At 37.7% G+C, this 24,858-nt stretch overlaps 1 protein-coding gene across 3 annotated transcripts in view; it reads right to left on the reverse strand.

Annotated features, from left to right (window-relative positions):
• The window catches only part of RSPO3 (R-spondin 3), an 89,360-nt gene that overhangs the window by 55,915 nt on the left and 8,587 nt on the right, over positions 1-24,858 (reverse strand). For all 3 annotated transcript variants that reach the window (XM_036085432.2, XM_036085433.2, XM_036085434.2), the window contains exon 2: positions 243-434. In XM_036085432.2, the coding sequence (XP_035941325.1) occupies positions 243-434 (192 nt within the window). The remainder of the gene's footprint in view (positions 1-242; positions 435-24,858) is intronic.

Below are 24,858 nucleotides of genomic sequence, written 5' to 3' on the forward strand. Positions count from 1 at the left end.
TAACCAGGTTCTCAGTTTTTGCTTTTACAATGAAAAACAACAAGAACACAAAACTCGAGTGCTTTTTATAAGAGGTGAAAAGTTTCCTGCTCTGAGGGTTAAGTCCAAGTATGGTTTAGCCTAATTATCAGGTAAATATCATTATTTCCTTAACGCTGAATATCACAAACATGCTAGAGGCCAGTTCAAATCTGGAAAGACCCCAAGGATGAGATAAAAACATAATGCCATGTAGCACTTACTTGTACACTTATTTATATCTGGATATCGAGTTCCATAATATCCACTTGGACATGAAGAGAGACACACTCCAATCTGCTTCATGCCAATTCTTTCCAGAACAAAAAATAGTCTGGGCTTACATGACAAACATCCATTGTAATCTGAACACGTTGCACAGCCTCCTTGGCAGCCTTGACTGACGTTAGGATGCACTGAAGGGACAAATGCAGAAAGACAAAAACAAATGTTAAATTATAAATATAGAAATCCAATGACATTCTCTAGGCAGGAGATACACTTCGTTTCATTAGCTTTCAGTTGGTGGCAATGGGTGAATGAGTTGGGATTTTCCCCTCTCTTTTCTATGATCTAGTGTTTCCCTTTAATACATACATACATTGGGGCGCCTGGGTGGCTCAGTCGTTAAGCGTCTGCCTTCGGCTCAGGTCATGATCCCAGGGTCCTGGGATCGAGCCCCGCATCGGGCTCCCTGCTCAGCGGGAAGCCTGCTCCTCCCTCTCCCACTCCCCCTGCTTGTGTTCCCTCTCTCGCTGTGTCTCTCTCTGTCAAATAAATAAAATCTTTAAAAAAAAAAATAATACATACATACATTGTTTTTAATTTAATTAGAATTTGGGAATTTGGAAACTAAGAATATACTGCCTCAAACTATTTATAGATCACACACACACACACACACACACACACAGTGAAAATATTCTCATTGAACTAGCACCCTGGAAGATTGGAGACTGGGTAATTTTGCACTGAAATCAGTGCACATTAGTTCGCTTGTCATTTATGTGATGGATGAAAAGCATGCATCTAATTTCTTCAAGCAAGGATGACAACATAGACGAAAACTTAACTTGAGTAAGGACACTTCCTTTTAGGATATCTTTTTTCAACTGTGGTCTATTAGAGAACACAGTTTTACTTTTTGCTCCAATGTAAATTGATTCTGAAATTATGTAGTTCCTTGGAACCCTCCCATGCTTTCTTAAAATATTTCCTCTCACATGAGTTTTATATTTATCAGTTCAAATTGATACAATGATGAAATGTGATATTTATCTTACTAGTATTTCCACATGATCATATGTGGTTGTTTATATTACTAATTATAATTTATAATATTTATAATGTTCAACATTTTATCTTTGGGGATAAAATTCTTATAGTTCTTTTGTCTTCATCTTCCATCTACTCAAGTGAAATATTTGTTTGGTGAGGACATGACACTAAAGACTATTGCTACACATATTCATGTGTGTGGTGAGCTTGTTCATTAGCAAGTCTGCATAAATATAAACATATATGTGGAAGATTAATGTTTACTTAAGATCTTCACAACTTTAAATCTTCTTATGACTATTAACTGGTCATCAACACATACATTTGAGCTGAGGGAAAACTGCTGACTGATGTACATCTCTCACATATCTGGTATTTGGGATGATTTCTTCTCCTTGTGTGTTCTGTGTTCGAATACAATATAAGTAGCTTTATTGTCCTTCTAGGAATCCAGAAGGGAAAAACTGTGACCATTATGAGAAACAAAGGTTGATGCACAGGAGTGCAAAGGCATCTCTGTGTATTCTGACTTCTTTTGTAGGTGGTGGTGGGGGTGGGTTGGGCTCTGATGGGCCTTGACATTGTCAGGTCTGACTTCAGAGTGATGTTTGGTTCTTGCTAAGTTCTTTACCACAAAAAAAATCCCACCAGGCTTAGTTAGAAAGGGGTACCCATAAGCCCAATCAGCCTTACCACAGGGGTGCAAGGGTTAGCTACAGAGAGGTCATTTGGTTGACCAGCATCCTCTTCCTAGAGGAAACCATCCCTGAATCAGCCACAGGAACCACAAGCAGCTCATTCTCATTCCAAGACGTTTTGTAAATAAACTGAGGAAATGTGTGGGGGAAGGGAAGTCTGCTTTTCCTGTACATACTCCTCTATGGGGTGGGGCGGACATATAAAGTGGCACAGGAGGTTTAGCCATTATAGGACCTAGGGGACTTGTAAGTGAAAACTGTTTTCCAAGTAACAGGATCATTTTTCATGCCAGTAAGTCAGCATTGGAGACTTACAGAAAATGTGTACATATTTTATGTAGGGAAAGACCCTAAAAAGAAAAGAGATGAAGAGAGCTTCCTGTGCTCAGAAGCTAGTTTGGTCCATTTTAAGACACGAGAGCTATAGGTAAAAACCTGTGAAAACTTCTCATAAGAACTGTCTATAGAGAAGTGGACCTCACTTTGAAAGAAAATCACTTCAAGCCCAGGGCAGGAAGGGACTCTGAGTTTGAATGAAGATGGGTTTGACTGGTCCACAACAGCCTATCTCTCTATCTCTGAAATGCAGCTGCTCAAAGGAAACACAATTGTAATTTCAAGCACCTTGAAACTTTTGTCAATTACAATATAACTTTAAATCAGCTATGAAAATAAGCATGATTTATATGCGCAAAGCCTCAGAAACTGATAAACCTTAAAATACATTTCATTTAAAATTTTAGATTTTGGATGTTTGGAAACTTTTCCAGGAAAAGGCTCCATAAAAAGTCCCATGGTTGGTAACAGTTCCCACCAAAATTATGAGATGTGCCAAAGTACCTTGCTCAATTCTTTCTTTAAAACTTTCACTGATGAAATCTAACACAATCAACTCATAACACGTTGTGCTATATTCTTCTTGTTTGTTTTTTTCATGTTTTGCCTTTTTAGACAAAAGTTTTTGGCAAAGTAGATTTTTGAAAAAGTAAAGAAGACATAATTGTCCTAATTGGGAAGGAAAATTTCTGTTTGTGTTTTATTAGGAAGTTTTGAATATGGGCAGGCACAAATGGTGGCAAACTTTATTTCTTCAGGAAGGTTTCAGTGTTATGCTGTGGGAAGCGGGAAAAATTGAGACTATGAAGCTCAGATTCTATGATTCTAGATTTTTTTCTTTTACAGTTGAGTAGTGATTGTTTCTTAAATGCTGTACAAGGGTCACTCAAATTATACAGTCAGTATTACACAAGTAGGTACAAATTTCCCAAACTTCATCTGAAGGCAAGTTTTTACTTTTTATATAGAAACCACAAAAAGCTTTGGTCTGGATTGACTGTAACAACTCTTTCAGCCTTAAAATGTTAGGATTCTAAAGTCAGAAAATTAAATTCTACTTTTTCACACTTCTTCTTTTCCATTCTAATAATAACTTCATTTTGTATTTCTGAATCACCTTTTTTTCAAACAATGTTTTTGGACTATTATTTCATATGAGCAATGGAGGTGTTAGTGGTGATGAGGTTTCATAGAATATCTAAGGTTTAAACCTAATCTTAGAAAACAAGTTGAACAAAACTAAAAGGCAACCTATAGAATGGGAGAAGATATTTGCAAATGACATATCAGATAAGGGGCTACTATCTAAGATCTATAAAGAACTTATCAAACTCAACACCCAAAAAACAAATAATCCAATCAAGAAATGGGCAGAAGACATGAACAGATATTTCTCCAAAGAAGACATACAAATGGCCAACAGACACAAGAAAAATTGCTTCACATCACTTGGCATCGGGGAACTACAAATCAAAACCACAATGAGATACCACCTCACACCAGTCAGAATGGCTAAAACGAACAAGTCAGGAAACAACGAATGTTGGTGAGGATGTGGAGAAAGGGGAACCCTCTTACACTGTTGGTGGGAATGCAAGCTGGTGCAGCCACTCTGGAAAATAGTATGGAGGTTCCTCAAGAAGTTGAAAATAGAGCTACCCTGGGGCACCTGGGTGGCTCAGTCGTTAAGCATCTGCCTTCACCTCAGGTCATGATCCCAGGGTCCTGAGATCGAGCCCCGCATTGGGCTCCCTGCTCGGTGGGAAGCCTGCTTCTCCCTCTCCCACTCCCCCTGCTTGTGTTCCCTCTCTTGCTGTGTCTCTCTCTGTCAAATAAATAAATAAAATCTTAAAAAAAAAAAAAAAAAAGAGCTACCCTATGACCCAGCAATTGCTCTACTAGGTGTTTACCCCAAAGATACAAATGTATTGATCCGAAGGGGCACCTGCACCCCAATGTTTATAGCAGCAATGTCCACAATAGCCAAACTGTGGAAAGAGCTGAGATGTCCACCGACAGATGAATGGATAAAGATGTGATGTATATATATACAATGGCATATTACTCGGTTATTAGAAAGGATGAATACTTACCATTTACATTGACATGAATGGAACTGGAGGGTATTATGCTGAGTGAAATAAGTCAATCAGAGAAAGACAATTATCATTTGGTTTCACACATATGTGGAATATAAGAGACAGTGCATAGGCTCATAGAGGAAGGGAGGGAAACTGAATGGGAAGTCATCAAAGAGGGAGAGAAACCATAAGAGACTCTTAACTATAGGAAACAAACTGAGGGTTGCTGGAAGGGAGGGGCCAGGGGAAAGGAGTAACTGGGTGATGGGCATTAAGGAGGGCACGTGATGTGATGAGCACTGGGTGTTATACACAACTGATGAATTACTGAAATCTACATCTGAAATTAATGATGTACTATATGTTGGTCAATTGAATTTAAATAAAAAAAGAAAATGAGTTGAAGTTATCACTATGTAAGTGGCCATGGTGGGGCTAGAGGAGGGAACACCCCAATTATCCACATCAAGGAGACTGGCATGAGTTCAGTGCAACTGATCCCATGGCTTGGGATCATTGATTTTGCAGATTTTATGAAATATCCAGGAAGTGATGCTTAATAGATGGAACTTAATATTGTAATCGTTGCCAGAGATGTAAATGAGAGTCTCTAGCTGTAGCTACTTAATTAGAGAAGACATCTTGAAAGGGGAATTGAAGAATGCCAGAAGAAGGAAACATAGTCCAAAATAAGGGGCATTTGGTAAGAGAAAAAGACATACTTTCAGCTGATTTTTAACAATACTTTGTATTTCTACACCACTTTTGCTTTCAAAGCATGCATCTCACAGGAAGCTAAATTAACTATGATAACTATTGTTAGTAAGGATAGAAGCCGTCACAATTATTTATTTTGAAACCTCAAACTAGGACTCAAAGAAATGCTGAAACTGTAAGACAAATAGCAAGTTTATATCAAAGGTTAGAACCTAGATCTTTGATATCTGGTAACAATCTCTTTATGTATAAGTAAACTTTAGATGTGTATGTAACAAGGTTAAATACGAATGGAAAAATGTGTAAAATTCATGGGAACTTTAAATTGGGACTTTCTTTTTACAAATGTGTCAAATACATGGTAAAATTAGTGTATCTTTCCCTAAAATTGGGAAATAGGAAAGCATCTTTTCTTAACTGGTATACAAAGTTTAAGTATGAAAAGAGTATATATTAATGCATAATTTAAACCAATTTTCAGTGTCAGACTGTCGATACTCCCTGACTTCAATTTCTATAGTTGTTGAGCCTTCCTACTATTTCTCTATTTGATAATCTTGTGATGCATAACTGATGCAACAGTTCATAAAGGCTATTGTCATGAGAGTTAATCCAGCTTTTTAAAAAAGATTTATTTATTTTAGAGAGAGAAAGAGCGAGTGTTGGGGGGGTAGGGGCAGAGAGAAAGAGAGAGAGAGAGAGAGAATCTCAGACTCCCTGCTGAGTGCAGAGCTAAAGGGGACAGGAGGATGGACATGGGGCTCCAATTGGGGCTTGATCTCATGACCCTGAGATCATGACCTGAGACAAAATCAAGACTTGGACACTTAACCGACTGAGCCACCCAGATGCCCCTCAACTTTTTTGATAAAACATCCAGAACATAGAGTTTTAAATGGTAGAGCATTTGGTAAATACATAATTTCTGGGGGTCGCCTGGGTGGCTCAGTCAGTTAAGTGTCTGCCTTCGGCTCAGGTCATGATCCCAGGGTCCTGGGATCGAGCCTCACATGTCAGGCTCCCTGCTAGATGCTCCTTCCTGCTTGTGCTCTCTCACTAACTCTGTCACTATCTGTCTCTCTCTCTTAAATAAATAAATAAAATCTTTTTAAAAAATACACAATCTTTGGCTAGTTCTCTTCAGTATTTATGATGTACCGAACCAACTGCAGCACTGACATCTAAGCTCCATTTCTGTAAGAATTTAAGTGTAAGCCTCAAGGATTTGCCTTAGTTTAATCCCCTTCTAAAACCCAACTGCAAATGTACTCACATCTACCGTAAATTGCTATGTGGAAGAAATCCAATATTGCATGCTGCCAATTATCTCTGATGGTCATTTATTTGTGGCTAGAGAATTTCCAGAAGTACAAAATTTGGTAGACTTTAGGTTTATAAAAGCTTTGACTGAAGTTCACAGTAAGTGCTAAATACATGAAAGTAATGTAGTGATTTTATAATTCAGAGAATAAAAGATAAATAAATTAACAAATTTGATAAAAGTTATTTTTTAATAATAATAATTTAAGGACCAGATCCTTTCTAAAGCACTCTTGTCTTCACAACAGTCACTGTCTGCTCTTCTCCCTGTAGTGACCTTAAGAGACAGGGCAGGGATAAGAGGTCAGTGGAATTCTATAATCAAAGCTAGTTTTACATCTGTCCTTTCTTCCATGTCCTCTCCTTTTATGAGGATGTTCACATTGATTGGAAGCTTCTTGAAAGTCGGTCCTGATAATGTCTTCATAATTTTCTTGATAATTCCCAGCTTCTACATAGGGCAGCTACTCATTAAATGGGTTCTCAACAAAGACTTTTGATTGTTGAACAGACGAAGGCAGTAAATATGAAAGATAAGCTATTTATTTGTGTTTTTAAAAATAATAAAGATGCCACAGAGGTAAATACTTAATAGAAAAGTACAGTAACTATTTTAAGTCGGCTGTGCCCATGAATATCTGATAAAGGAGGAAAGTTTCAAATCACATACAATGTGAGGATACTTAATTATGAAATAAATCATTTGAAATAAAATAATAAAAGTTTTTCCAGGTGCCATTTACTTCAGCTATCTCTTCACCTAAAGGAAATGTAGACTTGTTTCTTGCCTAAGTAAGGACAGCACATTTCTATCATACCTTGGGTCTTGATTGTAATGGAATCATTTTTAAGTTTAATATAGTGTTACGGTCATGGAAAGAGATGTTTCATGCGTCCTCTGGAATGTTTGACATTATTCACTTTAAGAAAAATCTAATGTTAAAAATTTGAATTACTTGGCAGTCTCTTTCAAATTCTATTGAATCAACCCCAGAAAATATTGAGAGTCAATGTGTCTTATTTATAGCAGCCAAGGCAGAACAGACAATGGCTAATTTCCACAACCATTTGTTAGGTATAGACAGCAAAATATCAAAATCTGTTTGAATGAATATAATTACTTATTGGTATACAATACTCCTTTACATTCTCAAATGATGATATCTGGATGAATAGAGGCCTATCATAGTCCTCTACTATTATTTCTGACTAGTAATTTGTTGAGAGAACCACATGTTTATATATACAAACATACACAGATTTTGCTATTTTTGCAGTAGCATCTGATGGTGTATACATATGTGTATATATTGTATATATGTATATATGTAACTAGACACATGATGCCCACATGCATAATTAGACACATGAGACACACATTCTATTTGGTCCTTTACCAAAGTCAATAGCACAGACATTAACTGACCTGAAGCAGTTAGGATAATAGAGTCTGCCATATCTTTTGTTCCAGTGAATTAACCTTGAATATTCTGAAAGTTTGTGTCCACACCAATGGGTTCATCAAATTCCTAAAGTCTCAGAGAGGAATGTATTCACCAGCTGCTGAATACAGCCCAGTTAGGGCTCCACCATTATTATGTGGGGAAACATACTGTTTTTAATGGAAACTATTTCTTTGAGAACTTGGAAAATCTTTCTCTTTCTCTTAATGAATAATAATTTCCTGAAGGGAGTCTAATATTTATATTCTATAAATACTTTAAAATAAAACCACAGCAATAAAACAGACCTAACATTAAATAGCAATTAGCTAGACTTTCCACTAAAATCAAGCCAGCTCAAAATATTATGAAAATGGCTAGCAAATGATGACAGATACAGAATTCCTGAAATCTAAGCTATGATGAATATTTGGTAGCTAGATGCCAACTTGGTGGCCAATGGCTGTGCTCTGTCTCTCCACAGGCTACAGAATTAGGACTAGAAATGAAAGATGAAAATGGGCTGCATCGTATACACATTGTGAAAACCATGATTAAGGTTTTCAACAAAAATTTCTGATAACTCACTATGTACCTAACCCTACACGTGATGTAGTAAATGTAGGAGTGAACAAGACATCTAGTTCCTGATCTTATGACGTTAATCAGTTAATAAGCAAGTGAACAATTAAATGCTTAAAGATTGTGATGAATGTTGTGAGTGAAATAAAGAGGTGAATAAGACAGGGAATAACTGTGGGGAGCTACTTTAAATACAGTGGTCAAGGAAGGCACCTTTTAGAATGTCACCCTTTAGCTGAGACCTGGAGAATGAGAAGGAGTCAACTATGAAAAGCTAAGGGAGGGAGAGTATTCCAGGTGGAACATCAGCAAGTGCAAAGATTTTAAGGCTATGGGAAAAAAACAGGCATAAGGAACAGCACAAGGGAAACCAATGAGGCTGCAGCACTGTGAAGGGTAAGAGATGAGTTTAGAGAAGGAGGGTAGAGCCAGATCCTACAGAACCTTGTGGATCAAGGTAAATAGCTGGGATTATATACCAAGTGTATTATATACCAAGTGCATTGCTAAGTGAATAGCAGAATGAACGGAAAGAACACATTTTGCCTGACATAATCATTCACTTTAATTTTTGTTAATTTCATGGATCATGAAACGGAACCAGCATCTTGTATTCCTCGAAAACATGTTGTTTTATCAATATTTATATTAGAGGAGAATGTTCTAGCCAGCCCGACAAGATAGAGATTTATATTCAGATTCTAATCTTTGAAGAGACTGTGCATCAATCTACATGTTCTTTGCTCTTGGAAACATTTCATTTCTCCTTTGTTTCTCCTATCTTTCTCGAGTAGTAATTTTAGTTTGCTTCAGAGTTTTACATTTTTGTTCTCTTTTCCTGGAGTGTATGTGTGGGGGATAGTGGTGGTGGTAAAGAGAACCAGGAAAATTATGAAATACATAAGAGGTCATAAGAACAAATAAAGAGAATAAAAAATAAAACATTTTGCAATCTTGCATATGATCTTTTCTGTATTTTTCTCAATTTTTACTATTAGTGATGCACATTGACAAAGTCTAGGTAATTTAGAGCAACAACATTATAGTTTTCACTTCTAATCTTCCTTTTAGAGTCTCTATGTTCTTTTTTTCCATTAAATAAATTAATAACTTGTGGGCTAATTCCAAAGTTGATCCTTCAAAAGTAGTGAAAACCATATTAGTTTTCCTGTGACCTACCAGATAGCTATAGTTAATTCTGCTGTTGACACTGCAACAGAAAGCATTTTGTACAACCAAAAAATAGTGTTTTTTTCCTAACCACAAGTTGAAAATTTATCGTAAGGTTAATGCACCCTGCTACGGGTATAAAATGTAAGGTACTGAATCAGCATCTACAGCTGTTGCTAAGGGAGGGAAAACTTCCCCTTTTCCAAGTGGCCATGTTCCCAAGTGGAGGTGAATAGAGGACAGGAGGGAGTGGATAGGGGTAATGGAGACCCAGATTCCGTAGAGAGCCAGGACCTGTTGATGAGTTAGTGGGTGGTAATAACAGCATTTTTCGTGAGACAGATCCAACAGTGTTCATCCAACAGTGGGAATGATTATGTGCTCTGGTCTGGCTGAGAGAGCCATTCCTTTTTTTTTTTTTTTTTAAAGGAGAGAATTAATTAGAAATCAACATAAACAGAAAATGTGATAGTTTAATGGTAATGAATCTGCATGGGTGTGATTCCATAACTACTAAGTTTGCATTCTTGAACGAAACAAACTTCAGTTTGTGTTAAAAACAAACTCTACTTTGTTATATTATGAATAAACTTGGATCTTCTTGCCACATAGCATGCTAAAGTAGCATATCTGATGGCTGAAGTCTTAGCATAAGCAAACAGCAGGCGAAAAACTTGCGGTATTTTAACAGGCACAAGAAGATGTGCAAATAGTGGGTATACCATTAAATAAATCCAGCTTTATGTGTCACATCCTGAGCAGAAAAAATAAGTGGATTTTTCTCCTAGATTCACAAAATTGCTGACAGAGCAGAAGGTGCTGACATGCACCTTTGTGAGTTTGATGCATTTTTGTACTTCATGTGCATGGTTTACTGCATCACTACCTCATTCAGAAATGAGTCCTGCACTCTTCCCAGACGAGCACAGGGACTGGGGGATGGTGAACTGGCTTTGGACTCATACAGAGTTCTGACATTTGCTAGCTGAATAACCAAAATTTATCTCTTTATTCAGCTACTCATTTAGATAATTAAACTATCCAACATCCACGCACAGCTTGTGAATGAGCATCTAAAGACGAATAAAACCAATCATCTGTATCAAGGAGTTCACAGTCTGATTATTGAGACACAAGTTGCTCAACCTTTTTGAACCTAAGCGTTCTCATCTGTAACATGGGAATATCTACTTGACAGATACTGGGGCGATTAAATGAGATCACGTGTAAGCACCTAGCACTCTTACAGGCACTAATAACAAGTCAGTATGTGTACGGCATTTCATTTTACCCAAGAAGTACTAACTATAACCTTGTGCTATCTCCACTCTTATTCAAGGCAGCTGTGAAGCTTTAGTCAATAATGACTCTCAAAACCTCCAAGCAAGGAGGCTGTAGAGAGGGCAGATGCTGATGCTTCTTCTAACACAGGTGATTTGGGGAAATTTGGAGAGCCAGGGACTCACTAACAGTCATAGAAAGAGGCTACTTTTTAAGGACCACAGATGCAGCATTTAGTGAGTATCAGATATGGTGGTCTCACACAACATTTTTTTTTTATATTTTATTTATTTATTTGACAGAGAGAGACACAGTGAGAGAGGGAACACAAGCAGGGGGAGTGGGAGTGGGAGAAGCAGGCTTCCCGCGGAGCAGGGAGCCCGATGCGGGGCTCGATCCCAGGACCCTGGGATCATGACCTGAGCCGAAGGCAGACGCTTAACGACTGAGCCACCCAGGCGCCCCGGTCTCACACACCATTTTGAGCAGGAAGGCCTCTGGGACTCTAGCAACCCACTGAAGACAAGGACCTGCTCAAACAGATGGAAAGAGGTAAGGCGTGCCATAGAAATGATACCAGAATGGTATAGAGAACCTGAAAGTCTTTGCCAGTAAGGCTCTAAAACTGAAACTGTACTGTGTGTAAAATTGAGCTGGAGTACTTTTGAATAATATGAATGCATAGGTTTCATTCCAAAAGATTCTGATTCAGGAATGAAGAGGGGGTTCCAGGTAGTTGCATCTCGGTGAAGCATTCCAGGTGAATGTGACACAGGTGATACCCTACTTTTAGTATCACATCATTGCCATTTTCACAAATAAGTATTTATTCAGTGATTACTCTTCTAGGGACTCAGAAACAAAACATGGTCTCCAACTCAAGAAGTCTACTATACAGTTAGTAAAACAGTCTTTTTATATTTTAAGGCCCATAAATATATAGACTAGAAATTTAGCACAGCAGAAATTCCAAGGCAGGGGCAGTTGCTGATGGCTGAGATATGTGAAGATGCCAGAGAGCAATCAGGAACAGTTATGGGACTTGAAGGAAAAGAAGGCCTTAGGCAAATAAAAAGGAAGGAAGACAGTGTTAGGAGCAAGAGTGTTATGCATGAATACATAAAGAAGATTTGGGAGAATGGTGAATATAATGGTGGAATTTAAAAGGATTTTAGAGCTCTTCCTTCTCTCTTTAATTTCAGATGAGAACACTGTGGTCCACATAGTTAATTAGCTTCTAGCTGATAGAATCATAAACCTTTGGAAGTTTAGTGGGATTTGGTTCAAACAGCCTCTCCAGAACAGTCCATTTAATCATGTCTAGTAAAATAAATCCTATGTTTTGGGGGCAGCCAGTATAATTATTTTATAGCATCTCTACATATTGAACATCTTAAAACATCTCCCCATTTTGAACGTAGACCTGCCTGTCTTTCAGGAAGTTCTAGTACTATAGAGCACACCCAATCCATTTTCTCCTTTTTCCTTAAGGGAATTTGTTAAACAGTGCTTGGTGCTTTGGATGGAAAGATGGATAAAACCTAGGAGTATGAAGTATGGTGAGAGACCATAAACAAAGTAAAGCCAGTGCGGTAAATATTATGTACAAGGCCTTAGCAGAAAGGAGACTACTAACCATCCGGAACCATCTACTTGGGAATCCTGACATCTGAGCTGGATTTTGAGAAATATGGGGAAACTGGTGGGGGTTTGAATTTAATCTTTTTTTTTTTTTTTTTTAAAGATTTTATTTATTTATCTGAGAGAGAGAATGGGAGACAGAGAGCATGAGAGGGGAAGGGTCAGAGGGAGAAGCAGACCCCCCGCTGAGCAGGGAGCCCGATGTGGGACTCGATCCCAGGACTCCAGAATCATGACCTGAGCCGAAGGCAGTTGCTTAACCAACTGAGCCACCCAGGCGCCCCATGAATTTAATCTTTTATATAACTTGAAGGAACTGTTTATAGACAAATCAGTGACATGATTTAATTTGGTTTTAAGCAAATTCTCTGATGACAAAGAGAAGAATTTCTCGGGAGGAAAAACTAAAAGTTGAGTTAATAGGATGTTATGTTATGTTTGATACCTGGCACTGCTGTTTGCTGAATTAGAATAGCATTAATGGGAGTAATACAAAAAGAGGGCATGGATTTTAAAGTTATTTCCGAAGAAGAATGGGCAAGGTTGACAGGATTTGACAATCAATTTTAAACGGGTAAATGAAAAAAAACTAATAAATGGGTAAATGAAGGAATAATAAATGTTGATTTGGGTGTTTCTAACTGGGGAGATAAGGAACAAAATGATGTAATTAATTGAGATATAGGGATTCAGAGATATCCAACTAGAAGGGCAGGTGACTGAGGGAGGGAGAAAAGCAGGTAAAAGTGATTATATTGAGGTCCTGGGGGCTTGGACTTGTCTTATTCTCCCTTTATATCCCAAAGAGATAGACCAGGACCAGGCATATTGATGGGTTCATAATAAACCATAAAGAACAAATAAATTCCTTCATTTTATAAAAAATAAAACCCTCTAAATCAAGAACTGAGACTTACGGAATTTTAGTGCCTTCACAAGGAAGAATCACCTAGCATTAGTGGCACTCTTCAGGGGTTTTTTTGATTTCACTAAAACATAAAATTTATGGAGAGAAATAAAGGGGAGCAAAAGTTAAGACCAAACATAAGGAGCATGAATAGCAGGCTAAGGAGTTCAGTGAAGATAACAAGGAAACATTATGGTTTTGAAAGGTGATGGAATTTTAGGAAATGTTTATGTGTTATAGGAGTTCAGAAAACAAAGTTGGGGGGATTCTTCTAACCCAGCATTTCAACCATCACACCTGAGCATGCATGAATTTAGAGAGCTTTCCAAAGCCGAAGAGAGCCAAAATGCTGAAGCTAAGCTTAGTTTCTTATGGCATCAATATCCGATTACATTTTCCAGAGTTTGAGATCAGTTCCTGATGTTCAGTCCTGGTGATAGTCACTGTGGAGACAGGACCTGGAAAGTTAGTCATGAAAACTGCCCAGAGGAGGAGCAAAGACACCTGCTGGTTATTCCTCTGGTTTTCTGCCTTCCTCACGGGATAAAACACATTTTCCTGGGGTCCATTATAAATAATCACTCTACATTGAGACTACAGAGCCAAAACCTTTTGTTACAAAAAGAGACACATCATGGCTCATTTTGCCTCATCATACCCCCAACAGGCATGCTGGTTTGAACACTGTAACAGCAGAAGGTGCACTGATCAATTTTTATGAGGGAGCTGATTTCAGAATCATAATTCATTACTCTTTAACAAAAATACTAATTATAGACAGTGAAATAGCAAAATGGGAAGGGTCTTTTTTAAATCATTTAACAGAATATTATGGTCCACCACCCCCCCCACCCGCCTTATCCGCGGTTTTGCTTTCCAGTTTATCTGTGGAACCATATTTTGGGAGCAGATGATCCTCCTTCTGACACAGTGTCAGAAGGTCAATAGTAGCCTAGTGTTTGTTATTTGCCTCACTTCATCTCATCATGTAGGCATTTTGTCATCTCATATCATCACAAGAAGAAGGTGAGGGGAGTACAGTACAATAAGATATTTTGAGAGGGAGAGCACATTCACATTACCTTTATGACAGTATGTTATAATTGTTCTATTTTATTATTAGTTATTATTGTTAACTTCTTACTGTGCCTAATTTATAAATTAAACTTTATCATAGGTATGTATGTGTAGAAAAAAACAGTACATATAGGGTTTGGTACTATCCCCGGTTTCAGGCATCCACTTGGGGGGTCTTGGAGTGTGTCCCCTGCAGGTAAGGAGGAACAACTGTATATCACTACAAGTCTCTATTTTTAGTTTCTTTTAGTTTATAAGGACTATTAGGGGAGCTGTGGGCTTAGATTTTATTTTTAGATTTGAAAGCGTTTTTGTTTAGTCTTTAAAGTGGCTTATTTACCAGTCTTTTCCCTCAGCGTGTGTGTCCCCCCTACCCCAAGGGCTCACACATGGGTATTTAAAGGCAAAGGACCTTAATGATCCACCAATTCACCTTGTCAGCCGGTAAGAATAATCTAATCCATAATAGAGATTTCCCCTAATTTACATGCTTTTACTGTGAAACACCAAAGAAATTATACTAATAGAAGGAACTTCACAGGAGATAAATGGGGATTGTGGTCATGCAGGAAAGGCCAAGGACTTGTAGTAAAACAAAACAAATATGCCCCTTTCAGAAATTTGAGATTGAGTTCTGCTCAAATTTACTAGCTTTGTGATACTATACAAATCACTTAACATCTTTAAGCTTGATCTGTAAAACGAGAATGGTAAAACCTGCCCTGCTCGTTTCGGGGCGCGGGTATTGAAAAACTCAAATAAGACAATGTTCATAAGCTGTACAAAATTATATTGATATGTTATAGTTAACAGTGGGCATAAATGATCCTTTACCAACTAAGGCCAGATCTGAATCTAACCATTCCCAAGAATAGAGTAAAAATACATTTGATGAGAAAACTGACAAGTGTATTTGATGAGAGTATGTGTAATTGGTTTGTTGTTTTAAAATTGTGCCCTATCATGAGTCATGTTAGACTAGGGTAACAGGTTATAGTAACTTTTTAGATTTGCATCTCTTGGAATAAGGAAATAAGGAGATTGTGAAATAAGTGTTGATCCAGTGAGCAGATAATTCTCTTTGAAATGACAATTAATTAAACAAATAAGAATCCAATTGCCAGAAGATCCACAGAACGCTTCTCTGGAAGGCCATTCCTCGAACCTACCTGCTGTTTGGCCTTTGTTGTTATAGAATGGCCACAGGAGTTGTTTCTGCTCTAGGGTTTACTACAAAATGACTTCAGTCAGCTGGCCTACTTCCCTGGCTCTTTTTTCCCTCTTAAGTAATTTGAGGGGATTACGCTGCATACACTACTCCCCCAAATCTTCCTACCTACTAAAACATGTTGTACACCTAATCCACATGTGCTCTTTCCCTAATATTTTCTATTGACATAAATGGCATCAATCTAGTTGCCAAAGCCAGGATTCTAAGAGCCCCACTCACCCTCATCTCCAACCACTCTTCCCTATGGAATCTACATCCTTAGCTAAGAGAGCTCACATCTTTCCATTTCCCACCACGACTAGTGCTACCATTTAGCAATTAGAGTAATCTTTTAGGAACAATGGTTAAGATTTTATCAGGCCCCTGCTTTAAAAACAGCTTAAAGACTTCTCACTGCTCTTCCCGAGTAACCACTTCGGTCAGTTAGCTCAGTCTACTCTCTCTCAACCTCATTTCTTGTCTAAGGAGCCATTCATAGTACCATCTCAGCTGTAGAGAGAACTCTCCCTCATTTAAACCTCCTCCGGCATTGTCTTCTTGATGAAAAGCAGAGTGTAATGAGAAAGCTGTGCTTTAAGTCAGAAGATCTGGGTATACTCTTACATCTACCATTGCTGGCTGTCACTTTGGTCAATTGCTTAATGGTTTTGAGCATCAGTTTCTTCATTTATAAAACAGTTAAAATATATTGTGAGTTGTTGTGAGGTTTACAAGAGATAATACATATAAGAGCACCTGATATTTACCTTTCTTTACTCAAAAGCTTTCACAAGTTAGTAAAACATACAGAAAAGAATTGGATCATGCTATTTTTAAGGCTCTGAATTCTGGCAACTGACATCTTTAAAGCTATCAATTGATGTTAAGAAAAGTCATCAACAGACTGACATAAGAAATCCAAATAACATGTTGATATGTGTTTGTCAAAATGGTGCTTTAAGTAGGCTGGATGGTATGTTCCATGTAGTGGTCAAGGGGTTACCATAAACGGTTTGAAAAATGTCCCCATGAGATGGACAAAAATGTACTATTTTTAAACACACACTATTTTAATATTTGTTTGGTAGAAGTAATTCCAGTTAGTGAACTAGCATGAAAGTTCAACTATAGAAATTAGTCAATGTGCTGAAAAGGGAAATTTGCTCAGCCAAACTATGTCATTCCATTACAAGCTTTACCTAACAATGCCAACTACGTTTATAGTACGCATAGCATACTTCCTATGATTGTCACAGACGTCATGCTAAACGATGACTCTTATTCATTGGTCATAAATTTTCAGACAAGATAATACTGGGAGGCCCAATAAATTCCAGTGTTTTCTGTTGATCTTCCTTCCACCTTCCTGCTTCATCCTCACATGCTGTCTGGTATCCTTGTTTTCTAGAGAAAAATCTGGGTGTGCATTGGCTCATTTGTAAACCATCTCATTAATTTCCAATTCTGTTTAAACAAGCCTTAAAAAGAAATGTTATACAGCTTAGAAAAAGTACCTAACAGCTGATTTATCTTCAGCCGAATAATGTTTAATTCTAGGCTCATTTGTTCTTCCTTTAACCACTGTGACATGCCACAAAAGTAGGTTTAATGTGTGCTTTGCTCACTTTTGTAATCTTAGCACAAACTAAATATTCAATAAATCTCTGCTGAATGAACTGATGTTGTTTTAATTAGGACTAAGTTTAATTTCAATTTTTCCTCATATTTTTCTCCCAAAAGAATGTTTCACTTGTTAGCTTTAAAAAAAACATATGGTCTAAAAAACTCCATGAAAGTATAAAGAGAAACTCATGCTTTTGAATTGAAGCCCTAACTCCACATTCTTTAAGTTGTGACTGACAACTATCTAAGGGTACAGCATGCTACAAGAAGGAAAAGGAAGAACTTTTTGATTTTCCTGTTAGGGGTACTCTGAGATCAGTCTCTTGCTTTCAGATAAGTAACAGATTATGAGTCCCATTTTATAGTAGGTGCAATGGAATCACAGACTAAATAAATGGTTTATCTAAATTATACAGCAGAAGGTTATTAGAAATCAATCCATCTGCCCCCTAACATGGGATTTCTTGAACTATAGTCCAAACTCCAGAAGATCTGGATCCAAAAAAGGCAATTAGAAAGATGTTATTCTTCTGTAACTAGTTTATGAAGTTTCCATTTCTTCTACCTTAAATTTCTTTTTATTACTTTCTTTGCTAAATTGTGGATAAATTTGGGATTCAAGTGGGATTCAAGTGAGGACTCAGCAGTGAATGATTGTAATTACACATTTGAAGCGAAACTAGGAAAAGTAAAATCCCATTGTAGATATTTTAATAACATTATTTACATAGCATCTTTTTTTCTAGAGTACTTTTCTACAGGGGAAAAAAATCCTATGTAAAAAAAAAAAAAATCCTACTCCTATAAAGAAAGCAAACTGCGATTCTAATGAGAAATCTGAGATAGTGACACCAATAAAGGAAGTGAATTAAAATTCAAGGTTTTTTAGATTTTAGTGTAGGCCCTAAATCATCAAAGGCAGGGAGAAACAATGACTAGTCAAAAGATTATACACCTTTTTTAGTCAAGTATCATAGTAATCATTAATACTGTATAATTAATTTTAAATTCAGTCAATGAAGCCTCTGATGCTTTAAATTACTTAGCTGTGTTATCCCCTAGTACATATAAATACCTGAAAATTCCTTGCAAACAGGAAGGCGCAGAAGTGGAACATGGGGGAGCTTTGGCCCCTTGAGGCTAGGGTACCACCCTATTTTAACAAGTGATATTTGATATAAGCACCAGAGCCCAGCCATTATCCCTTTTATTAGTCTTTAAACAGTAATATAGAAACCAGAGCTTATAAAAGATAGGATCTCAGATGTATTACTTTATTTTGGAGGGAACATGGAGAAATAGGTAAGAACTGCTTTTGAACATATTGATAAAGAGATCTGTAAACACTGCCACTCCATCTTTTTTAAACTATTAGAACACCAGTAGCAAATTTTTATTATTTTCAATTTAAATGAACTCATTTCTCCTACATTCTGTGCAAATTAAACCATGTCTCCATAGCGATCATTTAAAATAAAATAATATTTTGCAGTTCACATTAGGTACAGTTACATGTAATTCCTGTCTTGATTCTTTTACCCTTAGTCTTTTCCAGTGTATTGGAATCTGTGCATCAGATAGCATAAGGCTTGCTGTTGCAAACATTAATAAGATCTATCATTTAGGAACAGTTACTTATACTTTGTTTAATCTCTAATGGAAAGGATTTCTCTAAATATTTACACCAGAACAGTTGTCAGAATGAATCCTGCAAAATTGCTGGCATACTCCCAAGAGCAGAGAACTGGCAATGGGGGAGGGGAGATTCCTGGTCCCTGGTCCTATAATTTTAAGCAGCCCTAGAATTTCAGGGAGCCGCTTGCTTGACTATGAAGGGTTTGTATTAACAAAAAGGTACTTCAGTGTGTAGACCAATTCAAGTAAAGTATCTCAACAGCCACTTCCATTTATTGCTCTTGTAAAAATGACCCTCCATTTGCTTCAGGTTTAAACTAAAGGGATTATTTAGGTTTCAGAGACCCAGTAAATAAATTGTGTATGAGAAAAGAAACTTGTACAAGAGGTGTGAAGAAACACCAAACTTACTCTGTTCAATGGCTCCCAAGGTGCTTAATATATAGAAATGACTTGTTGCTTCCATGAATTGCTGAGTGAGAGTTAGCATGCAAGACTTAGACAGGAGAGAATTGAAATCTGCCAAGATAAATGCAGCAGTGTTTTATAAATTAACTCAGCTGTCTGTGTGTTTATTTTTTCTTTGGAAGATTCCAAAATTAAGACCGTTCAACTCATCTTAGTATGGGTTTGGAATTTGGAGAGTATTTGAGGAAGTGTTTTGGGGCTAGGAAGGGTAGAGAAAATATCCTGCACTGGAAAATCTTGGCAAGTTTCATCTGAAATGTGTTCTTCCCTGAAGAACAGTAGCACTTTTGCCCCTCAGCCTGTTAATTAAGTGGTTTGGTTAAAAGCTATTATAAAAAGCTTTCTGGGATTATAAGCTCTCCATTTATAGTATGGGCAATATATTAAGTTCAGAGGTGGTTTTCAATGAATTTCTGAAATGTCAGTGAGATGTCCACATGGGTGCTGAAAATGGCAGTGGTAGCCTGAAGTGTTTGGGAGCTCCTTTTTCTGGAACTCTCCTTTCCTCTATTAGAAATTAAACTTTGAGGTATGGACACATAATGCTCACAAGTCTGAAAACACACATGAATCAGGGCTGGGTCCTGGAAGTGCAGTGCCGGGTGGAATGGCACATGCTATTGATTATTGATACTAGGGTCAATTATGCATCGACATGATCCTGCAAGTGTAACTGGCTTCCAAGGGAATCCCACTGATTTTTGTTTACAGCTTGGATCTACATCAAGCTCTGGACAGAACTGGAAATCTGGGTGGATGTCTCGGAAATGTGCTATAGGAAAGAGAGATTGCCCTTTCTTTGTGGAAGGGGCTAAGAGTTACCTTAAGAGTTACCTTGAGGATGGCATGAGGTGACCAGGTGAATGGAGGGCAGAAGGGCTGAAGATGCTACCTGTGGGCTTTTTCTCTTGTTACCAAACAGTAATGAAGGTCCTTTTGGACTTAGATCAACAAGTCGGTCATCAATTGGAAAAGCAAGACTGAATTCTGTAAGAAACAAATCTTCAGCAGCTCAATATGTGCTCATATAGTTTGTGGCCAAGCAGCATTTGTCTATATCTTTTGTATTTCATGGCAGAAATGACATGCCATCAAAAAGTAGTGACACAAGTAAATACAGGTTACAGTCTTTTTTAAAAAGATTTTATTTATTTATTTGAGAGAGAGAGAGAAAAAGAATGAGCATGAGCGGGGAGGGGAAGGGCAGGGGGAGAAGCAGGCTCCCTGCTGAGCAGGGAGCCCAATGCAAAGTGGGGCTTGATCCCAGGAACCTGGGATCATGACCTGAGCAGAAGGAAGATGCTTAACTGACTGAGCCACCCAGGCGCCCCTAGAGGTCACAGTCTTGCTGCTAAGTTTTCAAAAATTAAATTCTTCTATTCTTAGATTGTCTCATGGTCAAATTCAAGACCAAAGAAAATCAAATATATAGTGCCACTAAATTGGTAATATCATATTGACTGCAGGTCACTGTAACTCTTCAGTGTGCACAGTGCAAGAGGTCAGGGTTTATCTGCCAAATGTTACCTGGAGATTGCCAATTGCCAGAGAAGGCTGGTCAGAAACAGAATCTGACTGCATGCCTCTTTGTGGATTTACAAGAAGCAATATCAGCCATCCACATGTTTAAACAAAAAGAGCTAGTGATCCACGCATAGGAATATTGAAACATACTGAAATCATTCTGAATTATAAAGGAATGTGAAACTTACCACATTTAAGGGCAGTGAACAGTGGCATCCTCACGTGAAGCAGACAGTGTGTCTTTTCTGGATAGTTGAGGCAATGCCAATAGTTTCAAAGGCGGACTTTCACTTAGGTTATTAAGCACAGATATATTTGTGCTCCGTGAATATTTTCCTATAAAAAGGTTTAACAATCTTCTAATTTCTAACATGTTGAAAGTTTAAAATTAGAGTGCCACTTACTGATAACTTCTCCTTAGCTCCTTACAGCATCACATTTCTAAATGGTATTCTTTTCAGCACAAGAAATCATAAGTGAGCTCTTGGCCCTTTTCTAGCTCTGGAGGTTTTAGAACCCCTGTCCTGGAAATGTACTACGATTTTCTTATTTCCAAATGTTACTTCAGTAATATTATACCTAAATTGACCTCAGGATGTTTACCAGAATCTCTTCCCTTCCCATCCTAATCAGACACCTCTTTTACAAAGCCTTAGACTAAACTCCTTGGGTTCTTTTTATCTACTAAGGAAGGGAGGAGAAGAACTTGCAAGTGGAGACAGCAGGAGTTCTGTATGTGTGCATTTGCACCCCGGCAGGCAGACAAAGTGGTTTATAAGATGATGGTGACGTGACCTGTACACGTATACCAGTGGCGTATTTCCATCTCTTGCCTGCTTAGGGTGAATAATCTATTGAAGAAAAAAAAATTGGTGGAAAAGCATTGTTTTCTAGTGGATTTCCTGCTCTCCATAACTCATGATTGCTCCCAATCCTTAGGGACAAGTAACTAGGTCTGACCACGGAGCAATGGCTCAAGCGTGCTGTGATGACCTTCCTCCCAAGGAGCCTGGCTTTCCTCAGTCTAATTACTTTTGGCAATTGTGGTTATTGGGATTTGGCCTAGTGACTCACTAGAACCCAAATTCTCCCAAGGAGCCCCCTTAACAAGCAGAATTAAGTCTGACAGGAAGCCCAGACTTCCACTTCACTTTTACATGGAGATTTCCCTGGTTTATGACAAGGTTTGGAAATCCTTCATGGACTAGAAAAGAATAATAAATGAGATGTAATGAAGACAACCACCCAAAGAAGAGCACATTAGGAGAGAAGTAAAAGCAGTAAGTTCATGAATAAACAACCTACCACAAAACTTAACCCATTAAGATGGAGTTCAAACTATGTTATTTATAGTAGTTTTACTGATCAACAGTAGTCAATCTGAAGTTAGTCAGGAATTGTAGAAACTATAAAAGAAAAGAATGTTTATTTCTTGTTAGGCAGTTTTCTAACCATTACGAGTTTTCTAAAAACAAAGAGTACTCTAGGGCACATTACCAATTATCTAGTAAGACATGAAAACAGTTGTTTATCATTAAGTAGCTTTGAAAAAATTTTGGTATGGCTGATACCCCATCTTCTATCCATTTACTGCCTCACTCAACCACGGAAGGGTTCAGCAACAAGCACACTCACTCTGTTTGCACCTCACCCAGCTGCAATGTTCTTGTCCTATGAAGTCAGTGTCTGTTAAACTCAGTATCATGTCTTACTGTGTGCACTTTGCTCTTTTTTCTTAGACTCTTTGGCTGAGACAATTCTCTATCAGATAATCTTGTCTGCACTAGTCAGTGCCACAAGTTGAACAATACTGTATTGATAAACAATATGAGGCTATCGGACTACTTTATATTTTAAACTACTATCTGCTCAGATGACGTGTATCTCATCTCTTATCACACCCCACACAAGTCCATTTTGTCTGTCTAACCCCCATGAAACTGGCATTGTTTTTAACAGTTGCTCAGCTGTAATAGTTATTCTTGAATTAAGGGTCTAATAGTAGTTCTCACTCTTGGGTGCAAAATCATCAGGACTACCTTTGAAAATACAGTTGTCCAGGCCCCATCCCCAGAGATTGTTTCATTTGGTGAAGGGTGGAGTTTAGCTTTTTTTTTTAAGATCCCCAGGTGATTCTAATTTGAATTCAGGGTTGAAAATCACTGTACCAAGGCCCATAAAGAAAGAATTTAGAGTGAAGGTTACTGTTAATACTCATGGTAAAAGTAATATAAATAGCAGATTTTATGAAGCACCATAAAGATAACTTTTCTGGAAAACAAAAACTAGCCAGTGAAATATCTATTGTCGTTGTAAATTACATAGAAGGATTTTGATATTTCACTGCAAAATTATAGACTTTGCCACATCCTCATGCCTAAGTTAATCTTCTCTTGGATATGCACAGGGTAGATGAGAAGAATAATCTTAGAGTATTTCATATAAAATGTGCTATTCTATTGCTCCTAAGGAAAAAAAATCAGCAACTTCTTACGTTTAAAAACCATCAATAGGGTAAGTTTAAGGAAAGAGAGCAAAGGGGTAGAAAAAAGAAAGAGAAGTGGGAGAAATTACGAGAATACCAGAAGCAACCTCTATAGTAAATGTTTGGGAAACACTTGTGGTTTGTTAAATGATGAGGAAGAAAGAATGAGCAAAGAGAGAGTAAGGGAAAGAAAGGGTGAGGTGGGGTTTGAGAAAATGCACCTATGACTGCCTCATGTACTAATCCCAGTAGTTGAGGAGATGTGAAGAAATCAGGGAAGGACACTGGCTTTGGAGCCAAACCCGGACTGAAATCCCAGGTCTACCACATCTTTGTCGAGTGATCTCAGGTGACTAACATGGGGCTATTGGCACCTTCCTTACATGGTAACTGTGAGGACTAGATGAGAGAACATTTGCACAAAAACATCAAATACAGGATCTAGCACTCACAGGTGATTAAAGCATGGCAACTATTTAAATAATGGTCAGTATCTCAGCACTTACTTTAACAAATAAATATAAATGTGTAGTAAAATAACATATATATGAATATAACAGTGGCCCTCAGAACTATGAAACTATAATTTGCTCGGAGGCACTTAGACGCATTTTGGCATAACATTTTTATCTCTTTCTTATCAGTAAAATGTGACTGATACTGCCTTTCCTTATATGACAGCCTTTGTCAAGATTACCGCGTTCATACTTTTGAGGTCCCTTTGTATAAGAAAAGAACATAACAATGAGAAACTAGCTTCTCTTTTTCTTACCAACTTATCAAGCATATGTTAAAAAAACAGTATTCTAAAATAAGCATCTCACAAATTCTGTTATTTTATATTGTGTGGTGGTTGTTTGTATTATGTGGTTATAAAATGGGGGCTGCTTTACCACTTACTTCAGGAATGTGCTTTGTATTGGGGTATAATTATAAATATGCTTACCAGCTAGTTTTCTGAGGACAGTTTTTGGGAGTGAAGATAGTGCATTGCATTATTGTGTATTCATTCTAGAAAGATGTTTTAAGGTAACTGAATCTAATCCCATGCCCATGCCAAGTGCTCAGACGATAAAGAGGAGAATAAACACACTAGAAAATATTACCTGCTTCTGATGCAGAAGGCCAATATTGAATTGGAGGAGAAAGAGGGCGTGGGGCCTAGCTGTTACTAGGGCTGGATAATTACTTAGTGGGGATGTTGCAGAGGTAATCCACCCATTGTACAGATGGACTGGATTCCTTCAAGTTCCATCCCATCCTCAGAACCTCTTTTTGTAAGAGAGCACACTTTGTAGAGAAATCGGCTTGAAAGGAGAATGCCCTGTTATGAGTAGATGTTAGATCCAAATGGAATGATTTAAA

The sequence above is a fragment of the Halichoerus grypus genome, chromosome 9 (genome assembly GCF_964656455.1).
Source record: "Halichoerus grypus chromosome 9, mHalGry1.hap1.1, whole genome shotgun sequence".
Classification (NCBI taxonomy): domain Eukaryota; kingdom Metazoa; phylum Chordata; class Mammalia; order Carnivora; family Phocidae; genus Halichoerus; species Halichoerus grypus.